This window comes from Pelecanus crispus, chromosome 21, assembly GCF_030463565.1.
Source record: "Pelecanus crispus isolate bPelCri1 chromosome 21, bPelCri1.pri, whole genome shotgun sequence".
Lineage (NCBI taxonomy): Eukaryota > Metazoa > Chordata > Aves > Pelecaniformes > Pelecanidae > Pelecanus > Pelecanus crispus.
In genome coordinates this window covers 1,022,563-1,046,699 of record NC_134663.1, presented here as the reverse complement: position 1 = coordinate 1,046,699, position 24,137 = coordinate 1,022,563, and the positions used below count along the sequence as shown (strand labels likewise).

General features: G+C 59.0%; 1 protein-coding gene across 2 annotated transcripts; it reads left to right on the top strand.

Moving 5' to 3' along the window:
• Positions 1 to 16,205: 16,205 nt before the first annotated feature.
• On the top strand, positions 16,206 to 23,808 carry EIF4EBP1 (eukaryotic translation initiation factor 4E binding protein 1). 2 transcript variants are annotated; one of them, XM_075724001.1, is made up of 3 exons: positions 16,206 to 16,353; positions 21,825 to 21,995; positions 23,412 to 23,808. In XM_075724001.1, the coding sequence occupies exons 1-3, from the start codon at positions 16,206 to 16,208 to the stop codon at positions 23,441 to 23,443; spliced, it is 351 nt and encodes a 116-aa protein (XP_075580116.1). In that variant the 3' UTR covers positions 23,444 to 23,808. The 2 variants fall into 2 exon arrangements, with proteins under 2 accessions (XP_075580116.1, XP_075580115.1); XM_075724000.1 differs by having other exon boundaries at positions 23,409 to 23,808.
• Positions 23,809 to 24,137: the final 329 nt, after the last annotated feature.

The following is a 24,137-nucleotide window of genomic DNA, read 5'->3' as shown; positions in this document are numbered from 1 at the left end:
GCACCCCTTGCCCTGCACCCCTCACCCTGCACCCCTCATTCCCTCTGAGCACCCCTCGCCCTGCACCCCTCGCCCTGCACCCCTCCTTCCCTCTGAGCACCCCTCACCCTGCACCCCTCGCCCTGCACCCCTCACCCTGCACCCCTCATTCCCTCTGAGCACCCCTCGCCCTGCACCCCTTGCCCTGCACCCCTCATTCCCTCTGAGCACCCCTCGCCCTGCACCCCTCACCCTGCACCCCTCATTCCCTCTGAGCACCCCTCGCCCTGCACCCCTCACCCTGCACCCCTCCTTCCCTCTGAGCACCCCTCGCCCTGCACCCCTCACCCTGCACCCCTCCTTCCCTCTGAGCACCCCTCGCCCTGCACCCCTCACCCTGCACCCCTCATTCCCTCTGAGCACCCCTCGCCCTGCACCCCTCACCCTGCACCCCTCATTCCCTCTGAGCACCCCTCACCCTGCACCCCTCACCCTGCATCCCTCACCCTGCACCCCTCATTCCCTCTGAGCACCCCTCGCCCTGCACCCCTCACCCTGCACCCCTCATTCCCTCTGAGCACCCCTCACCCTGCACCCCTCACCCTGCATCCCTCATTCCCTCTGAGCACCCCTCGCCCTGCACCCCTCACCCTGCACCCCTCATTCCCTCTGAGCACCCCTCACCCTGCACCCATCACCCTGCACCCCTCATTCCCTCTGAGCACCCCTTACCGTGTGCTCCAGGCCTTCTCCTCAGCATCTCGCCCTGCACCCTGTGCTCTAACCCCCTCACCGCGCGCCCCAGGAATTTGCCACACGCCCCTCACCACGTGTCCACCTCCGTACGCCCCTCACCGCACTCAGGCCCACCCTGGGCAGGACCGGCTGTCCCTGGGGGGGACAATGACACCCCTGCCCCCCCGACATCAGCAGGGGGATGGCAAGATGACGGCCCCACTCCAAAAGAAGACATCCAGGGCGTCTCACAGGCACTATTTCACTGCCACGTTTACTGCCCAAATCCCCTTCCCAACGATGGAGGAGAGTGGGCAGACCTTTGCTGCTCCCCCTCCTGCTTCGGGGTGGGTGCTGGTGTTTCGGAGACCCCCACCCACACCTCCTTCTCCACTCGCATGCGGCAGCGGAAGCCACCTCAGGCTGGAGGGCACCGGGCTGCTCCAGAGCCCCAGCAGCCCCGGCCCCATCGCTGCCCCCAGCTCCGCTCCTCCTGAAGGCCCCTGGGCAGACTCCAGCGTGGGTAATTTTTTTCACTATCAGCTATTTATACAAATACTGGAACTTCTAAGACAGGCGCTCTCCAAATATGGCATTTTGAAGTTTCAGCCAAATGGGGGAATGTTGACAAAGAGGAAAAAAATATGTGTAAAAAATTATCCAGTTGGCATTTCTTCCCATTCATGAGCTAGCAAAACAGAGCCCCATTTTTACAAGCTTGATCTTTACAAGACTGTTTTGGTTTTCCAAAGCAGTCAGACAAGGGCTTGATGCAACCCCTTTTAGCTCCCAGCTCTGGCATTAATCGCTGGCTTGGGACCGAGCCCTGGACTTGCTGTTTACAGGGCGATTTGTCCCTCCGCTGGAACGGTGCATGGCACAAACGAGATGCGTGCAGGAAAAGTCATCATCTTTTCAACGTGGCTGCACACGCAACTCCAGCGCGCATCAGCACGCGGAGCCGCAGTTGGATTTTGTGTCTGAAAAATAAAGCAAGAGCATCCGTGGGAATGTCCGTGGATAACAAGGGCTTGGCTCCATGGAGCCGGCAGAGGCTGGGCACGGGGCAGGATGCCCAGCTCTGTTCTCGGCTCTGCCACCACCCCGCTGGGTGACCAGGGGCTGGTGGCTTCTCATCCTCGCCTCCGCTCCCCACCCCTGCCTCCACTTCCCATCCTCGCCTCTATTCCCCATCCTCGCTTCCGCTTCCCATCCTTGCCACCACTCCCCACCCCTGCCTCCGCTCCCCACCCGTCTCTGCTTCCCATCCTCACCTCCACTTCCCATCCTCGCCTCCATTCCCCATCCTTGCTTCCACTTCCCATCCTTGCTCCGCTCCCCATCCTTGCCTTCACTTCCCATCCTCACCTCCATTCCTCATCCTCGCTTCCGCTTCCCATCCTTGTCTCTGCTCCCCATCCTTGCCACCACTCCCCATCCTTGCCTCCACTCACCATCCTCGCCTCTGCTCCCCATTCTCGCCTCCACTCCCCACCCCTGCCTCCACTCCCCACCCCTGCCTCCGCTCCCCACCCCTGCCTCCGCTCCCCATCCTCGCCTCCACTCCCTATTCTCGCCTCCGCTCCCCATCCCTGCCTCTGCTCCCTATCCTCACCTCCACTCCCCATCCTCGCCTCTGCTCCCCATCCTCGCCTCTGCTCCCCATCCCTGCCTCTGCTCCCTATCCTCACCTCCACTCCCTATCCTTGCCTCCACTCCCCATCCTCGCCTCTGCTCCCCATCCTCGCCTCTGCTCCCCATCCCTGCCTCTGCTCCCTATCCTCGCCTCCACTCCCTATCCTTGCCTCTGCTCCCCATCCTCGCCTCTGCTCCCCATCCTCACCTCCACTCCCCATCCCTGCCACTGCTCCTCATCCTCACCTCCGCTTCCCCAGCAGCCCTGGCCGCCCAGTGTGCGCCCAGCCTGGGCACCGAAAGGGCTACAGGACTGGGCCCCGGGTGTTTGACAGTGTATTCTCCCGCAGATGGTCCTTCACGGCATGTTCAGACCATCTCCACAGCACCTTGCCCTGGGAGGAGTGCTCCCACCACGTTCAAAGTGAGTAACAGACAGACGCCGCTGCCCAAGGTGGGACAAACAGCCAGGCTTTCTCAAGGTGCTGAAGCAGACACCCAAAACACCACCTCTGATGTCTTCTCTCCAGCACCTAAATGAGATTTTTCCTCCCACTCCCAGACAGGATTGCTGGGCGCCGTCCCTTCCCAGGGAGCTGGCTTGATTGGGGAGAGGAAGGGAGAGTCCCGGGCATTTCATCAAGGCAGGGGAAGTAACGTGGCTCAGTATCTTTGTCCCAGTTCTACAGCTGGAAAAGCTGAAGCACAGCGATGCTGGGTCTCGCACAGCCCTGACCCGCATCCCCGCTGCTCTAGAGCCTCAACCCGAGCCCCCGCGGTGCTGGAGACCCCAGCTGCACCCTCCAGCCCAGGGCTGAGCACCAGGGAAAGCATCCTCTCCCCTTGCTCGTCCCTGCCACGGGCCACAAATGCTGGCCTGGCTCCCTACCTGGGCAGCCGCTGTGGCCACGGGCAGAGGGAGGCAGAGCCGGTCCCGGAGAGACCCTACAGGGAGGTGCTGGCCAGCGGGTCAAGTGGCTGTTTAGAAAACTCTGGGAAAATATGTTTATGCCATGGATCAGAGCAGCTCCTTTGGCTGTTGCTACAGAATAAACAATGGATATTTAAAAATACTTCTTTATACATAGAGAGAGAGACAGGATGGATTAGGGAAGATCCCTGCTTGGGGAGAGCTGGGATGCAGGGAATGAGCAGCGTGGCTCTCCTTACTCATGCAGCTTCTGGTGCCCATGGATGTGTTTGGAGAGAGGAAACAGATGCCTGCGCTGGTCCCAGACACATCCGAGGGGGCACAGGGTCTGCCTGGTCACGGAGGTCTCAAACAGCATCTGGGGGTGCACGGGGTCTGCCTGGTCACGGCGTTAGGGGCTGAGACGGCTCAAGGAGCAGCTATGGAGCCCCTTGCAGAGGGTGTTGGTGTTTAGCAGCTCTTGGAGGGTGCCTCACTGGGGCAATTCCACCTGCAAACGGACCCTAGCACCGGAGCAAGATGCCTGCAAGGTCCTGGACTCCTGCGACGGTGGTGCTGAGGGCACGGGGCTGCCCACCAGCCTGCAACATCGGCCTCCCCCAGGCCCGCTGGCAGCGAGCAGGAGCCATCCCTTAGAGCAGGGGAGGACAGAGCGGGGGCTTCCTCCGTGCCGGCGCTTCTCCTACAAGGAGCTCAAATGCCCTTTTGTAGATTCCCAGGGAAACAACCCGGGATCCTGCAGAGCCAGATGGGCACAAGCCCACCTTCCTCCAGCTGGTGCACCAGGGTAGCCCCCCATGCAGGGCCAGGGGACCCTGCTTTGGCCAGCCCTGACATCCTGAGCCCGTGTCAGGTGTAAATCACCCTCCCTCATCTTAAACAAAGTTTTTGCATGCTGGCACTCCTGCCGAAGTGGATGTAAAGTCCCTGCACTGTTTAATCCCTGTCCCACAGCCTTATCCACCCAACCAGGCTGCATGCACACAACATCCTAATTAAGTGTTTCAGGTTCACACATACGGCTCTGGTTCTACTAATCCCGCTCACCGAGGGTGTGGGTGAGGCATGATCCCAGACATGTAAAGCAGATAAATCAGCGCCTGGCATTTAGCAGATAGAGGGGAGCTTGTGACGGCTGCAGGAGCTTGGCAGACATGGGCTCTGGCTCCAGCCCGCTTAGGGGAAGGGCGCTGCACCCCGAGGGGCGACGAGCCGGCGTCGGTCGCAGTGTCAGCACCGCAGCCTGCCTTGGGGCTGCAACGCGAGCCAGAGACGTGGTGGAGCTGACCCTGTCACCTGCAAACCAGAGAGCCCGACCTTGTCCAAAGCAGGGGTACCGCAGCGTGCCTGTGTGGATATGCACTGGGATGAGGCCGGCCGAGGGAGGACGGATCATTTCCATCCACCCAAGAGATGAATCCAGCCTGGGCGAGTGGTACACGAGCCTGTGCACAGGCAGCTGGCAGGGAGAAGGGCACCAGCTATCAGATCCCTGCCCAAGCTCCCATGACCTGCCACCTCAGGTATTAAGCACGGTTTTAATCTTCTATCACCTCACGTTCATTTCATAATTGCATCTGTGAGCTCACCGAAGCTGGCTGGGCCCAGAGAGGGCAGGCAGGCACCGAGGAGGGGCTCAGGCTCGATGGGAGGAGAGGAGAGACCGGGCAGCAGCAGGCGAGCGCCAGTTTTGCCTCCCAGCATCATTAAAGGCAGCACATTCAGACGCTGCCAAGGCTGAGCAGGACTGATGCCACGCTAGGATAAAACAAAAGCTTTTTATAGCTGGGAACTCTTGCTCTGTCTCTCCCCTGGCACGCTGTTTGCATACTCGCCATTACAGAACAAGTGATAGAAAACAGCACACAGCAGGAGTCACAGCGGCATTGCTGCTCGCTGGCATTGCCGCTGCCGGCACACCGACGGCAGGGATGCCGGCAGCCCCCTCTGCCCGGGGCCCCACTGCTCTTCTCTTTGGTTCAGCCTTCCTCAGCTTCCCCATGGCAGCAGAGGGGCAGAAAGCAAAGCTGGTGCAGCGAGTGATTGCACTGAAGCTGCCGACGGAGCGTTTGAGGATTTTTGCCTGTCCACCCCCAGCCCTTCCCTGGAGCAGGGGTGCAGGGAGCGGAGCAGGGGAGAGGCACTGCTGCACCCAGACAGATGCAGTTCAGCTTTGCGCCAGTAAAAGACTGTGCCAGAGCCCCTCCTGAGCCAGGCTGATGTTGCAAAGCATTGCCCATCCACGGAACTCAGAGCCAGCGCCATGCTGGCGCAAGTCCCCAGCCCAGAGCAAAGGTCAAGTGCAGGCGGAGAGGTTCAGCACCACAGCCCTGGGAGAGCTGCGAGCCCCAGCACCTCTGTCATGGGCACTGCACCCCTACAGCCTCATCAGCACTCACTCCCCCACCACGCTTCCAAAAAGGTTTTCCAGGAAACCACACATACTCTATGCCCCAGCCTAGCCAGGGCAACCTGAGCAGCCGCTAAAACCCTCAAGAGCTTCAAAATGTGATTTACTTATGCAGACCCTCTGGGGAAGCACCCAGGCAGGTACCAGGCAGCAGGCTCAGGCTCTGCAGGCAGGACTATCACTGCTGAGAGCTGCCAATCCACATCACGTGAATCCTGCCAGCCCAGGACCCCACGGCATCCCCATCTGCACAGGGCCTCTGAGCAAGCCCTGCCCAGAGACCCCACAGCCCCGCACCACCCTGCAATGCTACGTGGGGCTGATGAGACATCCCCTCTGCAGCGAACCAACGCGGGCTCGGAGCCATCCCCAACGCAAAGCCACGCACCACATCACTACCTGCACTGGAGCAAGCCACCAGCTGCTGCAAGGCTGCCTGCCGTAGTGCTGGCTGCCACCAGCGTCCCACCACCTCCTCAGCCTCATTTATTCATCCCTCCCTAATCCCTAAATGCCTCCCAGATGGAGGGGGCTGCATCCCGGTTCAGCATTAATCCCCTCTTGCTGGGTGGGCTGGCGTAGCTGAGGGGCAAGATGGGGCTGTCCTGGGCCAGCCCCGGGGACGGGGACACCTGGGGACAGCGCAGGAGGTCGGTGAGGACTGTGTGATGCTCTACCCTCTGCCAAGCAAGAGCTGCTCGAGAGCATCGTTTTACCCCAAATCCCCTTGGCCGCCCGCTGCGGCGCAGAGAGGGAGCCCGGGGTTCGGCGGGGAGGGCACAGGGCCAGACCAGGCGCTGGGCTTTTGGCAACGGGTCCTGCTCTGCCTTTAATGTCCGCAGTGGTAATTAGTCTGGGGCTCTCCGCACTGAGACTTTAGGAATAGTTTCCATATCGGATTCACAAATCTTGCTTTGAAGTTGTTTGGGATTATCTGTCATCATGTTTCCTTGTCAGCACATAAACACGCTGTGATGAAGCTTTAACCCGCTGGGTACTGCCTGTCCCAGGAAGGCCGGAGGAAGCTGTACATAAACTCTCGGCTCTATATAAACTCCCCTCCCCGGGTAAATGCAAGCGCAGGCAGCTCTGGGAGCCGTAGCATCGTGTCAGCCAGGGCTCAGGCACAGGCAGCAGCAGGAAGGGGAAAACTCTCTGTGCAGAACAATAAAAAGTAATAAAAATGTGCCGTTTCACTGACTCTCATGCAAGCTGCTGGTTTTAGAGTTTGGATTAGTCAAGACATGCTCAGTACCCCACCTGTACCCAACACATTTCCCTTTGCAGGGCAGCATATATATCACCTTTACGGGGGTTTAAGCGAGGTTTGTGCTTTGCATCTGGGGCAGCTTATAACCCATCGCACGTCTCGTAGCTCCTTTGACCTGGCTGCTTCCCTAGCGCAGCCTCCCCGGCAGCACACGGCAGAGCATGGGGAGTAAACCTGGTCCCCCGACTAGCACACGAGCCCCATGAGCCGGCACACGAGCCCCATGAGCCGGCACGTGAGCCCCACGAGCCGGCACACGAGCCCCACGAGCCGGCACACGAGCCCCATGAGCCGGCACACGAGCCCCACGAGCTGGCACACGAGCCCCACGAGCCGGCACGTGAGCCCCAGGAGCTGGCACATGAGCCCCACAAGCTGGCACACGAGCCCCACGAGCCCCACGAGCCGGTGCCCCACGAGCCGGCACGTGAGCCCCAGGACCTGGCACACGAGCCCCACGAGCCGGCACATGAGCCCCACAAGCTGGCACACGAGCCCCATGAGCCCCACGAGCCGGTGCACGAGCCCCACGAGCCAGCACACAAGCCCCACGAGCTGGCACATGAGCCCCACGAGCCAGTACACAAGCCCCACGAGACGGCACGTGAGCCCCACGAGCCGGCACACGAGCCCCACGAGCCGGCACACGAGCCCCACGAGCCAGCACATAAGCCCCACGAGCCGGCACACGAGCCCCACGAGACGGCACATGAGCCCCACGAGCCGGCACGTGAGCCCCACCAGCCGGCACACGAGCCCCATGAGCCGGCACGTGAGCCCCACGAGCCGGCACACGAGCCCCATGAGCTGGCACACGAGCCCCACGAGCCGGCACACGAGCCCCACGAGCCGGCACGTGAGCCCCAGGAGCTGGCACATGAGCCCCACAAGCTGGCACACGAGCCCAACGAGCCCCACGAGCCGGTGCCCCACGAGCCGGCACGTGAGCCCCATGAGCTGGCACACGAGCCCCACGAGCCGGCACACGAGCCCCACAAGCTGGCACACGAGCCCCATGAGCCCCACGAGCCGGTGCACGAGCCCCACGAGCCGGCACATGAGCCCCACGAGCTGGCACATGAGCCCCACGAGCCAGTACACAAGCCCCACGAGACAGCACGTGAGCCCCACGAGCCGGCACACGAGCCCCACGAGCCGGCACACGAGCCCCACGAGCCAGCACACAAGCCCCACGAGCCGGCACATGAGCCCCACAAGCCGGCACACGAGCCCCACGAGCCGGCACACGAGCCCCACAAGCCAGCACACGAGCCCCACGAGACGGCACACGAGCCCCACGAGCCGGTGCACGAGCCCCATGAGCCGGCACACGAGCCCCACGAGCTGGCACGTGAGCCCTGGCACTGCCACCCCGGTTCGGGGCAAGCCGTGCTCCCCGCAGCAGCGGGGACAGGAGCGTCCCAGCGGGCTCTGAGCTCCTGCGTATTTGGGAGGGCGAGCGGCCGTCTCGCACGCTCATATCCTGTTTTCCAAGCGCAGCTCCTGGGAGCAAATGCATCGATAATGATGAAAGAGGCAGAGTGTACCCTGGGTACTGAGAAGGTCAAAGCCCGCTGCTGGCTGCCTGCACAGGCAGGGCTGAGGTCACTCGATTCACTGTTTATTAGCCTGTTCCCACAGTGTTTTGCCCTACGGACACACGGCTTCGGCGCAGGGAGCCGTGGTGCCCTCCAAGGCAGAGGATGGGGCTGGGCAGGGCTGGTGGGATCCCTTCTCCTCGCCTTGGCACCCCAGGGTGGCTTTGGGAGGACAGACAGGGCTGGACGGGTGGCAAACCTGGCATGGTGAATGCAGCTTGTTACCCCCCACGGCGGTGAGCAGCATCGCTTCCCACCGGAGAGGAGGTGGAGGCACGGATCTCGCTGCTGGGGCCAATTCTGCCCTGCCCAGAGCCCGCAGCCTGGGGCTGGGCACGGCCACTCGCCACCCTGGGGCTGCGGCTCTTCCCGAGGCTACGGCGGCGTTGTGAGAATTAGGGAAAGGGGCATCGAGATCCTGAAACCCAGCCAGTGTCAAAGGCTAAACTAAAGCAATCTCAGGTCCTTCTCCTGCCCCCCAAATCCCTGTGCAATTATGTTTTCAGAGTTTAAAAAAAAAAAAAAAGAAAAAAAAAAAAGAATCTGTTTTCTTTCCCATGTTGCTGCAGTGAGACCCTGCGGCAGCAGCAAGAGCAGCGCCTGCGGGAAGTTCGTCCCTATTTCTGACATTTTTAACACCCCTCACAGCAGGGTTTCGTTTCCGACATTTCCCATCTCCCCCCATCTGCAGGTACCCAGAGAAGTGAGAGTCCTTGCGCTGCCGCCGGGACCCACAAAGGTTTTACGGATGTTTTCACAAGTCCTTCTCCTTCTTCTGGTTTTCCTGCAGCTATTGCTAAAGAAAAACAGGGTGGGGGGGAAGGAGGGAGAAGTTTGCAATAACATTGGTACGGATTTCACAAAAAGTGTGGAAACTGTCATGAAAAAAGGTCAGCAACAAAAATAACGTCTGAGAGTAGCTGTGCTTTCAGACAGCGGTTTCCGAGGAAGAGAGGAGCATCCCGACGGTGGCTTTCCCCGGCTCTGCCCCAAGCCGCGGGGCAGCAGGGTGCGGGTCCGGCCCCGCTTTGGGGAGAAAAGGCTGTTTTGGGCAAAGTTGGGCAAGGATGGGGGCTCAGGTCCTGCTCCTGCGCCAGCGGGGAGGGAGCGAGCATCAGCAGCCCGGAGCAGAGCCGCCTGCCAGCCCGGCCACGGCCCCCGGCCAAACCGCCACGTGCCACCGCGGTGTCAGACCCCTGGTGCTGCCCATGGCGCATCCCCCTGCCCCTCCTCTGTCCCCTTCCCCACCCCGGGCACCGTCCGCTGAAGCTCCAAATTGTACCCCCGGCACCTAACCGCATCCCCGCTCCCCAGTGCCCCGGTCCTCTCCGGGGCCTGCCCCTGCACCCGCTGCACCCGTGCAAGGGCTCGCCCCGCTTGCGCAGCCCCTGGGCTGCGTTTGCTTCCAGCCCGCGGTGCCGTTTGCAGGGTGGGAGAACAACAGCAACAACAACAACAACGAGGAGGAGGAGGAGGAGGAGGTCAGGCGCTTCCCCTCCGGCTCTGGCCCTGGGCTTGGCGGTGGCTCCCATGCCATGGCGGCTATTTTTAACCCGTGTATTCCTCCTGCCTCCCCGGCGTTTCTCAGAAACCTCCTTCTTGAGGGAAGCAAATGGGGAAAAGGTTCCTCGCCGCCGGCTGCATCCTGGAGCGTGGGTCCGGGTGCTGGGAGAAGCGGCTGCCCCAGCGCCCCGTCCCCTTGCCCAGCCCACCGGGACGGAGACCCCCGGGGCTGCGAGGGGCTCCGGGTCCCTCTGCCCCGGCAGGTGAAACTCCCTCCCCCGGGCTGGGAGCTGAGCAAGATTTCACAGCTCCAGGCGCCCTTGTCGCTGCCCAGAGCTGTCTTTCACAGCCCGGCTCAGTCCCAGCCCAGCTCTGGCACCCACAGCACCTTCAGCCCGGCTGTTTCTCTTGGCGTGCCGCGCAGGCGGGTGTTTCCATCGGTACACAGTTCACGTCACACTCGGAGCTCAGTTTTTACGCTTATGCAATGCGCACTGCAAGCAGCTTGCTGTTTGGTGACTCCCGGGTGCCTTTGGTAGGGAGAGAGGAGAATATGAGTGGGGAGGTCCTGCGGCTGCAGCGAAAGCTCCAGGGAGGTGGGAGTGAGGAGGAGGAGGAGGAAGAGGAGGCAGAGGCTGAGCTGGTTTCCAAACCCTGACTTTCAGGGGAAGGCAGAACCCGCGCTGGCAGCTCAGCCTCATCTCCTGCAGCAGACCTGCCTGAGCATCCCTGTCCACACGGGATCCGGCACGGCCGCAGGGCAGCCAGGCTGCCGAGGGCTGGTTACTCTCAGTGCGGGCAGGGAATGAAAACCTTTCCCTGTCCCGGGCATTTCTGTGGTTGCGAAGGGCAGCGCTGGCTTGCCTGGGCAGGGCAGGGTGTTGTAAGAGCGGGGAGCCTGCCAGCAGGAGCTGCCGGGCTGCCGGAGGGACCGAGCCCCTCCGAGGTCAGGAAAGGTCCAAGGAATATTTTTTTTTCCCAACTGGCACATGGGCCTTTTGGCTCCCAAAAGCGACTTGAAGCGTGAACGAGGGCAGCGAGGGGAGTCTGGGTGCTGGGACCCCACGGCCGAGCTGTGTCCTCTCCGCAGCCTGCCCAACCGTGCTGCCTCTCTGCTTCTGCCCCAAGGAAGAGGCCAGGACCCGTACCGAAGGGCAGGCGGATTGCTCACGAGTGCTTGCTGATCCAGGGCAGCTTCCAGCCCCATCTACGGAGCCGGCGGGAGCTGGCCGGCATGTGCGGGAAGGGGCGAACGCAGCCGCTGGCACATGCGGAGGGCACGGATGTGAGCCTGCAGCCGACGGGCAAAGGCTTCCCTCCCGATCCAGAGAAGCATCCCAGCTCCCGGGAGTCTGACTTGGTGCCATTTGCTCTGCCTGCTCCATTTTCCCTCCCCTGCAGTCATTTCTGCCAGGCTTTCCCCCCGCAAGCAGCCGGAGACCCCCAGCCCCCAGCGCAGGGGAGCCCCTGCAACCCCGCAGTCTGGGGCAGAGCTTGGTGCGGGTGCGAGCAGAGCCGTGGCTCGTGCGAGATGCCGGTAGCAGGCGCGTGCCCGTGCCGTGCCAGCCTGCAGCGATGTTCCTGCCTCTGCCAAATTTCCTTTGCAAGAGCGTGACCCAAACGGCACGTCCCCAGGGGTGCATTTTGGGTGCTGAGCACCCCCAGCAAGTGCCAGCCCCGACCTGCGCCCGGGGAACAGGGACACAGGGAGCCACGCTCCCGCAGAGCCCTGGCGAGGGTTTTCCTCCCCGAGGGCTGCGGGCAGGGCGGAGGTGCGCTTCCCACGGGCAGGATGGGGTTGTTTACCGGGGGCAACTTTTATCTGCACAAACAGCCCTTGGGCGGGCAAAGTGGATATGGGTTTGTCATTATCTCCGCCGGGAATCGGAGGGGAATGTAAACACGGATGGGGTGGAAATGCCGGGGCACAGGGACATCCTCGCCGGGGGGTCGCCACGATGGGCAGCAGCACCCGGGGACCCACCGCCACCACCCCATCCTGCATGGGGCTGGAGCCGGGTTTCCCAGCCACAGGAGAGCCGGGGTGCGGCGTCGGGCTGCAAAGCCCTCCGGCGCGGGATCCGTGCAGACGGGGAGATGATGGATGGGGCGAGACGAAAGCCGCCAGTCCCCGCTGCCCACCATGCAGAAGTTTATCCTCCTCTCAGTTTATTTTCTTCCTGTCTGCAGCAAACCCTCCTGTAATCAGCAGCCCAGTTAGTATTGGTGGAAGTGCCGCCGGCGATAGGCAGGGATGGGCAGGAACTGCCCAGGAACTGCCCCTCGCTGCCCGTCCCCCGAGGCTGCTCTCACGCCAGGGGCTGCAGGGCAGCGGAGAAGGGGGCTGTTCCCCACGGCAGCCCCCGGCCATCATGCATGCAATGCAAACTTCAGTATTTCATGACTTGTAAGACACGTTTTCCAAGAGCCACGAGACAGATTTCCCTCCCTGGGAGCCTGCTGGGAGAGCGAGTGTTTCACAAAAAGCCAACCCTGCCCAGCTCAAAGCGACTTAAGCCGGGTCAGCGGCAGACCCTGCAATTGCTGGTGGGTGGGTGAAGAGACGGACGGCTGTGAGAAGCGCTTCTGCTCCCGATTTAGAAGGCAATAAGGCGATAACCTGGTATCGCATGAGGATGACAAAGGGCTTTCCAGCCCTGTTAGCTGCCCAGGGAAAGGGCAGATAAAACACCCTAGAGATGAACATACAGTAACCAGCGGGTGCTGGTAGCGTGGGCAGGCGAACGCCGGGGCCTGATGCCCCCTCCCTGCCCGCCGGCGCAGGGCGGGCAGCACCAGGGCAGCAGAGCTGGCAGCCGGGGGCATCGCACGACCTCCCTGTCCAGGAGCATCCCTGGTCCCCCGCGTGCTGCCAGGAGCACCGAGCTCCGGCAGGCGCGGGGATGGCGATGCCGTGGCGGGGCTGGGGTCCCCACATCCCCCTTCGTCTCTGTCCTTGGTGGTTGTCGGTGCCGTTCCCGTGCACAGAACCCCAGAGAAATGCTGGACGTCCCAGCGACAGGCAGCACAGGGGTCCTGCCCCCCCCGAGACTTCACTGATTTATTGCCCAGGGCCGGTTGTTCCCTGGCCCTGGGTCCAGGTGGTTTCCCCTTTCTTTCTTCTTGCTTTTTTTTTTTTCTTTTTTAATCTCCAGCCTGTGTGGGAAATGGGAGACAGAGACGGATGAGGAGGAAAGGCTATTGTTAGGGCTCTGGGCTGTGCATCCCAGACCGGCTTGCTCGGTGCCAGCTGGTTTCTGGGGAGGTCTCTCCGGTGGGGAGATTGTATCAGCAGAGTCCAGGAAGGACGTCGCTGCCAGCCCGGGAGAGCAGCGTGTTCTCCACGACGGGCTGGAGCTCTGCAGAGCTCAGCAAAGGTAGAGCTGAGCATCCACATCCTTGGTCCGGGACGGGGACTGGCTGTCTTAGAATCATAGAATCACAGAATTGTTCAGGTTGGAAAAGACCTTTAAGATCATCAAGTCCAGCCGTTAACTCAGCACTGCCAAGCCCACCACTAAACCGTGTCCCTAAGCCCCGCATCCACACATCTTTTAAATCCCTCCAGGGATGGGGACTCCACCGCTTCCCTGGGCAACCTGTTCCAATGCTTGACAACCCTTTTGGTGAAGAAATTTTTCCTAATATCCAATCTAAACCTCCCCGGCACAACTTGAGGCCATGTCCTCTTGTCCTATCTTGCGCTGCCCAGCTCCTCTGCAGCCTTTTGGGGTCTCCCAAGTGCCACATTGGAGCCCCCCCCATGGGAACGTGCCTGCAGGTCTCATGGCGTGGAGAAGCCGTCTTCGACAGAAAGGGTCCGGTCCCTTGAAGGGGCACCTTCAGAAATGGCATTTTGTGGGATTTTGAACACCCTGGAGGGTTCCCCCCACAGTTACTGTAGCAGCCAGTCCTTGCCCACTCCCTGACCCGGGGGTCCCCAGGCGCCGAGGGCAGACCCCCCGAAGAAGCGGGGGCTCATGGCCCCCTGCTCCACCCCAGCCAGGATGTGCCCTTAATCCCTGACCTCCCCCCAGCTCCTTGACCCCGTAATGGTCCATTCTCTGGGAGGAGGAGGAGGAAATGGCAGTGGACCTTGTTATTCGGTGGCGGGATGCCTCGCTGGGTTGGGGGTCACTGCTGATGTCATTCCGCACGGCCGGATATGTTCTTTTCCTGCCCCAGCGCTTGGTAATCGATTCAGCAGCCGGCACAGGGCGCGGGCTGCCTGCTTGGCACCGCAGCCTGCCCGGGGTCCCGGGGGTCCTTGGGGAGCAGAGCCCTCGAAGCGCCGCTCTCCATCCCCCAGCCTGGCAGGAGACCCCTGCCCTGCTCACACAAACGCTGCCCTGGAGAAAGGGCTCGGAGCCCCCCGGGGACCCCCAGTGCCCCAGGGCTGGAGTACGGCTCCGCAGTGGTGAGGTTTCGGCTCCGCAGGGGTGAGGTTTCGTTTCCCAGGGATGGGGCAGTGGTCGGGGGGCTGCGGGAGCTGGCTCAGCCCTGGCTGGCTGGGGTTGCCTGAGCCAAGCGTGGGTGGGAGCAGGCAGGGAATGCCGGTTTGGCTGTGCCCAGCTGCAGGCCGTGGGCCAGGGTCCGGCGCGGCATGCGGCAGCTGAGCTCCATCTGTTGGAGCCAGGGCGATGGTGGGGTTTGGGCAGGGCAGGGGCCGGCTGCGTCCCACCACCGCCTGGGCCAGGAGAGCAGCCCAAGCCCCCTTCCAGGGACCGTCATTGCCACAGCCCTGGCCACCACCATGGTTTTCCAACCGAAACGGCGCTCGCCTCCACGCCGGCTCCCTGTTTCCCTGCCATCAGCAGATGTCAGCATGGGACCGGTGTCCCTGTGTGGGTCCAGAGCCCTGCGGTCACTGCGGGGGGAGCAAGGAAGACCCGAAGGGCTTTTCCAGCAGGTACCTGCAGAGCAAGGAGCAGAGGCAGGGTCAGGCCCTCGGCTTACAAACGGCGCAGGGTCAGCATCGGCTGCCTTGTGTGCAAAGCAGCAGGCTGGGATAGCGGGGGCACCGGTGGGGGTCTGCCCCTTGCCAGCCATGGCACCCTTCGGACCAGCGCAGGGAGCCCCTCTCCCTCCGGCCCGCAGGCAGGGCTGAGCTGCCGGCACTCATCACACTTGTGAGCGGGGTGGTCGTGCTGGGGGGAGCAGGCTCTGCCCTGCCCGAGGATGCTCGGAGAAGCTCTGTGGCAGGGCTGAAGCCCCCAGCACCCCAGCTCTCCCCCCTGCCCAGCCTGGGGCTCCCGCACAGCGAGTCCCACCCGCCCTGCTGCCCTCCCTCTGCGCTTCAGCTCCCCTTTAAACGCTCTGTTTAACAAATTTTTAAGAAACAAACTGGTTTTTTTCACTGCCCCGAGGCCTGGGCAGCCCCGACCGGAGCAGTCCTGCCCGGGGTGCGTCCCGGCACCCCTCGGGGCGCGGCGTGGGGGTGCTGGACACGCGTGCAGACGCTGTGTGGCCCCCCCAGCCCCTCCCGCGTTTGCTCCCTGCCCCCCCGCAGGTGTCAGGGCCATTTGGGATGGGGGTCTGCCACCCAGGCGGGCCGACATCTGTCCCCACAGGGTTCACACCGCGACCACCCGGGACCTCCCACGGCGGCCACCCCAGCTGCACGGCCCGCGTGGGGCAGGCGGGGGTCACTAAGCGGGTGGGGGGGGCACCGCCGGGGGGGCAAGGGGGGGCTGGGACCCCCGTCGGGCGCAGGGAGGGGGCAGCGCTGCCAGCATCCCCCTGCGGACCCTGTGGGGTGACTGCATGGCGCTGGGTGCACGGCACGGGGGGGGCAGGGGGCAACGCGACCCCCAGAGCGGGGGGCACAGGCGCTGGGTGCCCCGGGGGGGCGGGACCGGCGGGCACAGGGACCCACCGACCGCCCGGGTGTGCCCCGCCCCCGCCTCCGCCCAGGCCCCGCCCATACCCGGGCTAAACCCCGCCCCCTTCCCCGCCCTCGCACAGACCCCGCCCACTCCCCCGCCCTCGCCCAGACCCCGCCCCTGCCCTGCCCAAACCCCGCCCACTCCCCCTCCCCTCGCCCATTCCCGTCGCGCCGCGCGGCGGAAGGGGCGGGCCCTCGGGCGGAAGCGGCGGGCAGGGCGGGCAGGGCGGCGGCAGCAGCAGCGCCCCGGTCCCGGCGCCATGTCGGGCCGCTGCTGCCAGGAGCAGACGCCGAGTCGCGATATCCCGGGCCCTGGCAAGCGCCTTGCCCTGCCCGATGGTGCCCCGCTACCGCCCGGCGACTACAGCACCACGCCGGGGGGCACCGTCTTCGGGACCACGCCGGGCGGTGAGCGGCGGGCCGGGGCCGCGGCCAGGCCTCTCCCTGTGGGGGGATGCTCGAGCGGGAGCCCCCCGGGTGCGGCGGGCGGCCCTGGTTTTGCGGTGGGAACCGGACGGGCCCTTGTTCCGGGGGACTCGGGGGGCTCTTACCCCACCGGGGGGTTATGGGGGGAGGCCTTTGTGTGGGGGCGGCGGCGGGGGGCGAGCGGGGGGCTCCTGGCCCCGGGGGGGCTCTCGCTTTGCCCAGGGGGACGCGCAGGGAAGTGGGGGGCTCCCCTTTTGCCCGGGGGGGGAGCCCTGGCTTTGCCCGGGGGCTGCAAGGGGACTTAGGGGGGGTATCTTACTCCGAGGGGGGGGGGGCTCCCGCTTTGACTGGGAGTTTGGCCGCAGGGCTCTCGCTTTGCCCTGGGGATGCGCAGGGAAGTGGGGGGCTCCCCTTTTGCCCGAGGGGGAGCCCTGGCTTTGCCCGGGGGCTGCAAGGGGACTTGGGGGGTCTCTTACTCCGAGGGGGGGGCTCCCACTTTGACTGGGGCTTTGGCTGCGGGGCTCTCGCTTTGCCCGGGGGGCTGCGGGTAGCAGGGGGGCTCCCGCTCCGCAGGAGGAGTGTGGGGAGGGACCCCCGCTTAGGCAGCAGCAGCTCGCCAGGCTGCCTGGGCGCTCTTGCTTCGGGGCTGACTTGGCGTTGTTTTGTGGGGTGACCCGGGAGCCCCGTGGGCCGGCTGGAGTGGATCCCTCTTCCCCGGGCCGGGGTCTGGCTTAGCAGGGCCAGGGAGCTCGGCCGCTGCCGCGCTGTGAGCTCCAACAAGGGAGCCGGGGGGCTTCCACCTTCCCCGTGCAGCGAAGCAGCACCTGCCTGGGTGTCCGTGCTGAAAAACAAGGCTGCGGTTTGTGCTCCTGGGTAGCCCTGCAGGGAGCAAACCCATCCTCCGATTTCAGTTACTTATTAATTCTAATCTCTAATATTTGCCGTTTCCTCTGGCAGTAAGTAAACCCTGGGGCCTTTTCCCCCCCCCCCCCCTCGTCCCAAGTTGCTCTAACTTCTGGAAGTGCGGTCCTCCTCTACCGCAAAAAGACAGTGGGTCGGTTCCCTCTTTCTTTGCTGCAAGTCTTGTTGTGCGGCCCCGTTAGCTGTGCTGTGTGCAACTACCAGGAGTGGTATCTTTTAGGGATTTGATCTTCAAATAAGAAGAATAAACTGTGAGAGCTGTGCTCGCTGCCTGCTCAGGGTGGAGGCAGCTAAGGGGGGCTGCAAGGACACAGCCTGTAAGCTCAGCGTTTATCTTGGCTGCACCTCGTGTGTCTTCTGTCTCTGCATCCTACAGCAGGGAGATAACGTGCAAAGCTCCCAAAGGGGCTCGTCCATCTGAAAGGTTTTGTGTTCATGCCACTTGCTTGAGCGTCTGTTTATTTTGAGTAGTTTGGCTTTCGAGACAAGCGGCTGCGGTTCCAGATGATGACACCGGGCACCAGATCGGTTGTGTGTATTTCCAGCTACAGCAGCTGCCTGCGCTCCCACTGATCGCTGGTTTGAGATAATTTTTTCCATATCTTTAAGAATTTTTTCCCCCATGCTGCTACGTAAAAGATCAACGTGAGCAGCAGGAATAATGAAACTGTACTTGAAGTTCAGCCCAAAGAACAAACTAAATGGCAGGCGGTGGATGATGTTTGTTTGTCCCTCAGACCTACCGGTCTCTTTACAGTGTGGTATTTCAGGGGTTAAAATTCAGAGAGAAGAGGGAAGTCAGCATTGCTGACTCACTTGGTTTTTTTGTGTTTGTGCAGAAAAGCTTGGTTGGGGAACTGAAGTTCTTGTGTTATTTTTGCCATATGTTCTCTCTTCTCTGAAAGCAGCAAATAACTGAAGTACTTAAATAGCACTTGCGGTAATTATGCCGTGGAAGATGGGAGAATGAGAATGACTTCCTCAGCTATATTCATGTGCTCTGAGTAACAGAATGGAAATGAACAATTAACAGTGCTGTGCAGCATAATGAGCCTTCCAGGATTATCATCTCTGTTTGTCTCTGTTGGAGAGTTAATGAATGTCTAGAGTGCGGAGGAGAAACACAAATGGTGTTTATTGTTAGGGTGTGCGCACCTGGCAAAATCCACAGTGCTCTCGTGACTGCGTGGTGCTTTAGTCTGTCCCCAGCCTGTTTGAGGACGGCTCGTGCTGCCGGGGCCCAGCTGCAGGCGCTGGCTCTTTGTCTTCAGGTGTTGGATTCGCGTGCTAAAAAGAGGAATGATTTAAAACTCCCGATGCCTTGGGTTGTTGGTCTGCCTTTGTGGTCACTATTACAAAGAATTCCTTGTCCTGTACAGTCTGGAAGAGCTCTCATGAGAACATTATCAATACATTTCACAGCAAACTCCCCAGATTAACGCACTAAAGTGTCACTTTAAAGAGTGCTGGGGCCAGGCCAGCTTGGACTCAGAGAGCCTTCCTGGGCTGTGCTCTCTTCATCTGTTTTCCGTGAACCCTTGTATCCACTGAGTCTGAGATTTCCTGCAAAACAGTAGGTTAAATCTGAAGAATCAAAAGAAAGAAGCAAATCAAGTTTGTCATGCAAAACCTCTGACTAATTTCAGAGAAGAATTGAGGACTGTAGTCTCTGAAGTCATCCCTTTGGCTGTAGGCAGCGCTGGGGATGTGAGTGATGGAAAAAGGGCTCGGTGCCAGAGCTAGTAACCCGCAGCAAGCAGTGCTGGGTGACTGAAGGCTTTTGAAAAGGTCGTGCTCCGCAGCTACGGTACGCTGAGTTATGTGCATCTAGCAGCTGAGTTTATTGACTTGGAAAGAGTAGGGGAACACTTGCTTTTCCAGTCGCCAGGCACATGTAGATCAGCTTTTTCGTTAACACCTTTACTCTGGTCTGGCTTTGCTGCTTGTGGACAAATACACAAGCTTTCCTTTCTAAGATTTTTCAGTGTGCGCAACACCAAGATGAAGTTCTTGGGCCGGTTGCTTTTGAGTCTCCAGAAGTGTTGATAAGGTTTGGATAAAAGGGGCCCATCCGAGGAGGGCGGACAGTCACGTCTTATGCTCTAAAGTGTCCTCCCTCTAATCCTGGTAGCAGGGGAGTGGCACAGCTCACCATGGGACTGATGTGAGCGAGCAGAGTTTTACCATGGTTTCTGGGCCTTGGTTTGGCGCCAGCAATCAAAGGACTTGATTTTCCTTTTTTAGCTCCCTTCACAGGTCTCTCTGGGGTCTGTGATCCTCTCTGGAAGGGTTGGCGGAGCGAAGTAATTCCCTGTCCTCTGCCAGCACAGGCAGTAGCTGTTTTTCTTACAGCAGTCAGTAGTGGTAAAAAAAAAAAAACCCCAACCAACCAAAAAAACCCCAAACCCAGTATGAAGAAGTGCGGAGAAGCGTGTAAGAAGTGGTGTGTGACCTTTAAGCACAGTCTGTTCTCAGCGTTCCCTTTGTGCCTGTCCTGGCTCCTCGCCCGCTTGCCGGCAGCACACACACACATTATCTTTAAGTAAAGCCCATGTACAGTAGTATCTGGGGAGTCCCAGCAGCTTGATCTGTCATGAACTGAGATGCATGGCGAGCTGCAGTGCTCGTGGCGCTTGCCGTGAGCGGCACGGAGCGGGTGGCGATCCGCTGGTGCTCGCCGTGCCTTCTGCAGGAGCTGCCTCCGTGCTGGCTCGGCCACGGAGGTGTTGGCTTTTGCAGCGGGGATGGGGGTGGCTTAGAGCAGCGCGGCTCACGGTGCCTGCGCTCCATCGGGGAGCGGGAAAGGAGTGAGGTGTTGTGCTGGATGCTTCTTCAGACCTAGTGTTTTGTCCTGATGAAAATACTCAGTGAGCCAAATTCTCATCTGGGCTTTCCAGGTTGCGCAGTGAGGCGGTCGGGTGTTGAAGCCGTGGTATAACCAGGGCTTTCGGGGAGCAGAGCAATTCCCATGGGATGTAGCCTGTCACACTAAACACTCGCCCTTACAACAGGAGAAGAACTGCTATTAACTCGATTTTTACATGTTGGAAGGAGCCCATTTATGGCCTCGGGCTGTGCCTGTTGACAGCTGTGGCCGGGTGTCCTGCTCCGGTGGTCTGCAGGGTGTTTGCTTTCGTAAGCTCTGGGCATGTGACTGTCAGAGGAACGTGAACCAGGCGTGGAAGCTCTTGTCCGCCTGAACTGTGCTCTTCATACTCGGTACATGAGCTGCAGTTCTAGGAACCCCCGTCCTTGCCTCTGTGAACCTCCCAGGAATTTAACACTCGGCTTGCAGACTGGTCGCCTGCCTTCTCAAACCCAGCTAACTGCTAGAGCACAGCGCTGAATTGGGTTTGATCTCCCCTTGGATCTAGTGAAGCAACTCAAATGCAAAATCTTTTAGTGAAAAGGTCTCTGGCGTTTTGGGAGCTCATTAGCAGAACTTTCTTGAAACATGATAGCCAGCTACATTACTTTATAGCCATGCTTCAAAATCAAGTGAGTTTTATGTCCCCGGACAGATGTTAATAGGAGCTTGTTTCCCTGCGTGTGTATATTTTTAGTTAAAGTTCTTCAGGGAGTACACAAGGCGAAGGTGCCTTTCCCTCTTGCTGGAACAGGAGCAGAGTGGTAGGGGCCTGATCCAGAGAGGAGCTTTGCAGGCATCCTCTTGAGGGAAGAAAAAAAACCCCTGATTTTCAGCACTTTCTGGGTTAAGGCTGTGGTCTGTTTGGAGGGATTCCTTTGACGTGTGTGGCTTTTGAGCTTTTTCCAATGCAATTCCTTTATGAGGAACGGGCTGTTCAGTCCAGTGATATTCCTAGAAATCCGTGCCCGGAGCCGAGCTCAGCTCCTGCAGAGGCTCGCTGTAATGCGCTGGAGCTGGCTTGTTCCACGTAGGACAGGGAGAGTGGGATGTGGTCTGCGTAACCATTAAAGCAGACGGGCATTAAGTCCGCTCTGTATTCGAAGCTTTGGAAAGGTGCTGGTAGCTGTGCTGGGCAGCCAGCACCTGGTATGCAAAAGCGAATGCCTATGCAGGAATTTCTGCCGGGCAGCGTTCCGAGTGGCATAGGGAGGCAGTGCCACGTCCTCTTACCTGATGTATGCGCTCGTGTCTGCCTGCAGTTCTCAGCCCTGGACAACTCAGAAAAGCCTGTTATGTTTAAGAGTTGAAATGAAATTCGGTTTACTGTTTCTTTGGGTTTTTCTGTGACCTTGAGTTTGATCCAGCCCCTTCTACCTATCACATGCAGCATCAGTCTGGGCTTGGGAGTCTTGTTCTCTCTGTGCACCAGACCAGTAGCATTAGCTATTACTTGGGTACGTGAGTCTTTCACACCTTTTGGGGTTTTTTTGTGGCTCGTGTTAATTGTATCTGGCTTTCTTGTAAGGTAGCACAGAGTGAACAAAGTGCTAAATAATAGGTATCACTTTAAATGGCTCCTGTGTTGCGCACCTGGCTGTGAAGATGGCCCAGCTGTATTCCATGCATTAAAATGCTAAAAGCTGACAGTGTTCTCTCCCTCCAGGTACCAGGATTATTTATGATCGTAAATTTTTGATGGAGTGCCGCAATTCTCCGCTTGCCAAAACACCACCTTCTGACCTTCCGGACATTCCAGGTGTTACAAGCCCAAATGTGGAGGAGTTGAAGATTGAGAACAACCATGTCCAAAACTGTGATGAGAAAGTGAGCGCAGGTGAGTGCATGCAAAAAAAACCAAACAAACCACCAAGTGCAGTGCAGTGCTGGTTCCTAGAAATACCAAAGTTGACCTGTGGACTGGAGCCAGGAGATCCCTGTAAGCTGTGGTCAATACTCTGATAACTTCTTGCAAAATCAAAGTGTGCTTGATGTTATGGGGTAATTAGGTTCTCATTAGGTTCTACTGTGGTCCCCAGCAATGTGATGTTTTTTTCAATTAGTTAAATGCAATTTGTCATAATTGCTTTATTCTCACTAATTTAGCATTTGGGAGGCTGCTATTGGATTAGTAGTCCTGTGGTGAGAGAATGGGTGCAGCTGTTGCTGCCTCTATCCTGGCCCATTCTGCAGCTGCTTTTCATTTTTGAAAAAGATCAGATTACAATTCAGAGTAGGATTTGCTTGGGGTTTTTAATATCAGCCTCAGTTGTAAATTCCTCCTGCCTTTTCTTGACACAGGCTTCTGGTGTACAAGTGAGCTCAGTTTACGTAGTGGGGATGTTAATACCTGATTTGTATATATATCAATTATCCAGGATCCATTCCTCTCCTTAGGGGGTTCAGCAGAAGCTTGCAGGTGTGCATAAGGTGGCAAGGTAGAGGTGAGAACAGAGGTCATTGGCCACTTTGTGCACATCAACACTTAACTAAAGGCACTCTAGTAGCAAAATGAGCAACTATTGCTCTTGAACAGGTTTTTTTAAAGCTATGCAAGGTTACTTCTTGAAGCAACCTGAAACTACCAAGTATGATTATTTATGTTCTCTCTAAAAATAAAGATCTAAATGCTCATTAGTTGGCTTCCATGCTCACTCTAAGCAAATTCTTCCCAGAGTCAATATTGCTTAATGTTTTTTATTACACGCTGTTGTGACCTTTAGTGGCTCGCCGGGTTCTGTGGCAAACTGAAACGCGGGCTGCACGCTGGGTGCCAGCTTGGTTGTGACTCTTCCAAAGAAAGAAGCCTTGTCCTCAGGAATAGATCATTGCTGCTCATGTTGGCCTCCTGTCAGATTGCGTGAGCCGTGGTAACAGCTGAACAGATAATAAGTTGTGAAATGTGTGTTTGTGTCGTTAGTAACAGAAGTTTATACCAGTGATTGTCATCAACATTATTCTTTACATTCCTTTTTACAAGGAAATCCAGGGGTAAAAATTATTTAAAGGGCATCTTCTCTACCTCTGCTCTTGTCTGTCTGCGAGTAAGACCCCCTCTGTGGAGAGAGCTTACATTTTGCTTGTGCAAGATGGTTTGCATATCAAACTTGATGCCTGAGTGCAGCTTGTAAGTCCAAACTGCCACATTTCTGAAGCACAGCTGATGGTTGTTTCTTCAATAAAATATTTGGTATTTAATGTGAAACTTTGCAGACTCATTTGTGGGGTTTTTCTTTTTTGTCCCTCTCAGCAGGTGAGGAAGAGCAGTTCGACATGGACATCTAAAGCACGTGCCCTGAGAGTGCTTATCCAGTGAAGAGCCAGGACCTTGTCTTGAGGATTCCCACCAGCCAGGCTTAAAAGTAGCCCATGCCTTGAGTGCCTTCCTGCTTCCTGGGAAAGGCGGTTTCTTCCCTTCCGAGAACAGAGTGCGTCCTGTTAAGGACCGAGCCTCAGCCTCTCCGTGTGGGTGCGAATACACAAGCGCAGCCCCTGCTGATGATGGGCCTTGGAGTGCCGGAGGAGACACTCTCAATGATTGTTTTTGTTTCCCGTTTTATGCTTTTGTTAATCATTTTAATACTGTAAAAGTTACAGAAATGCAATATAAGGGAGGAATAAAAATCATTTTGAGTCTCCTGGTATGGAGATTAATGCAATAAATGTGGCTTCTGTCCTTTATTCATTCCAGCAAGAAACTACCAACTTGTTGCAGAAAAATCAGGTGGTCCTGTGTATAGCCTTGAGAGAAACACTGCTTTTGGGTTTCCCCTGAAAGGCAAAGGCTGAGGTGCCTTACGCCCTCTTGGCAAAACATCTGCGTATGTCCCACGTGCAACACCTGGTCACTGCAGGAAGTTTCAGTGTGCTCTGGGTCTGCTTCCAGAAATAGTTAGCAAAAGCTGTCCAGTGTGTGTTTCTAGATGGTTCTTTTGCAAGGTCATGGTGCAGGTGCCTGAGCTCCTTTTCTTACCATCCC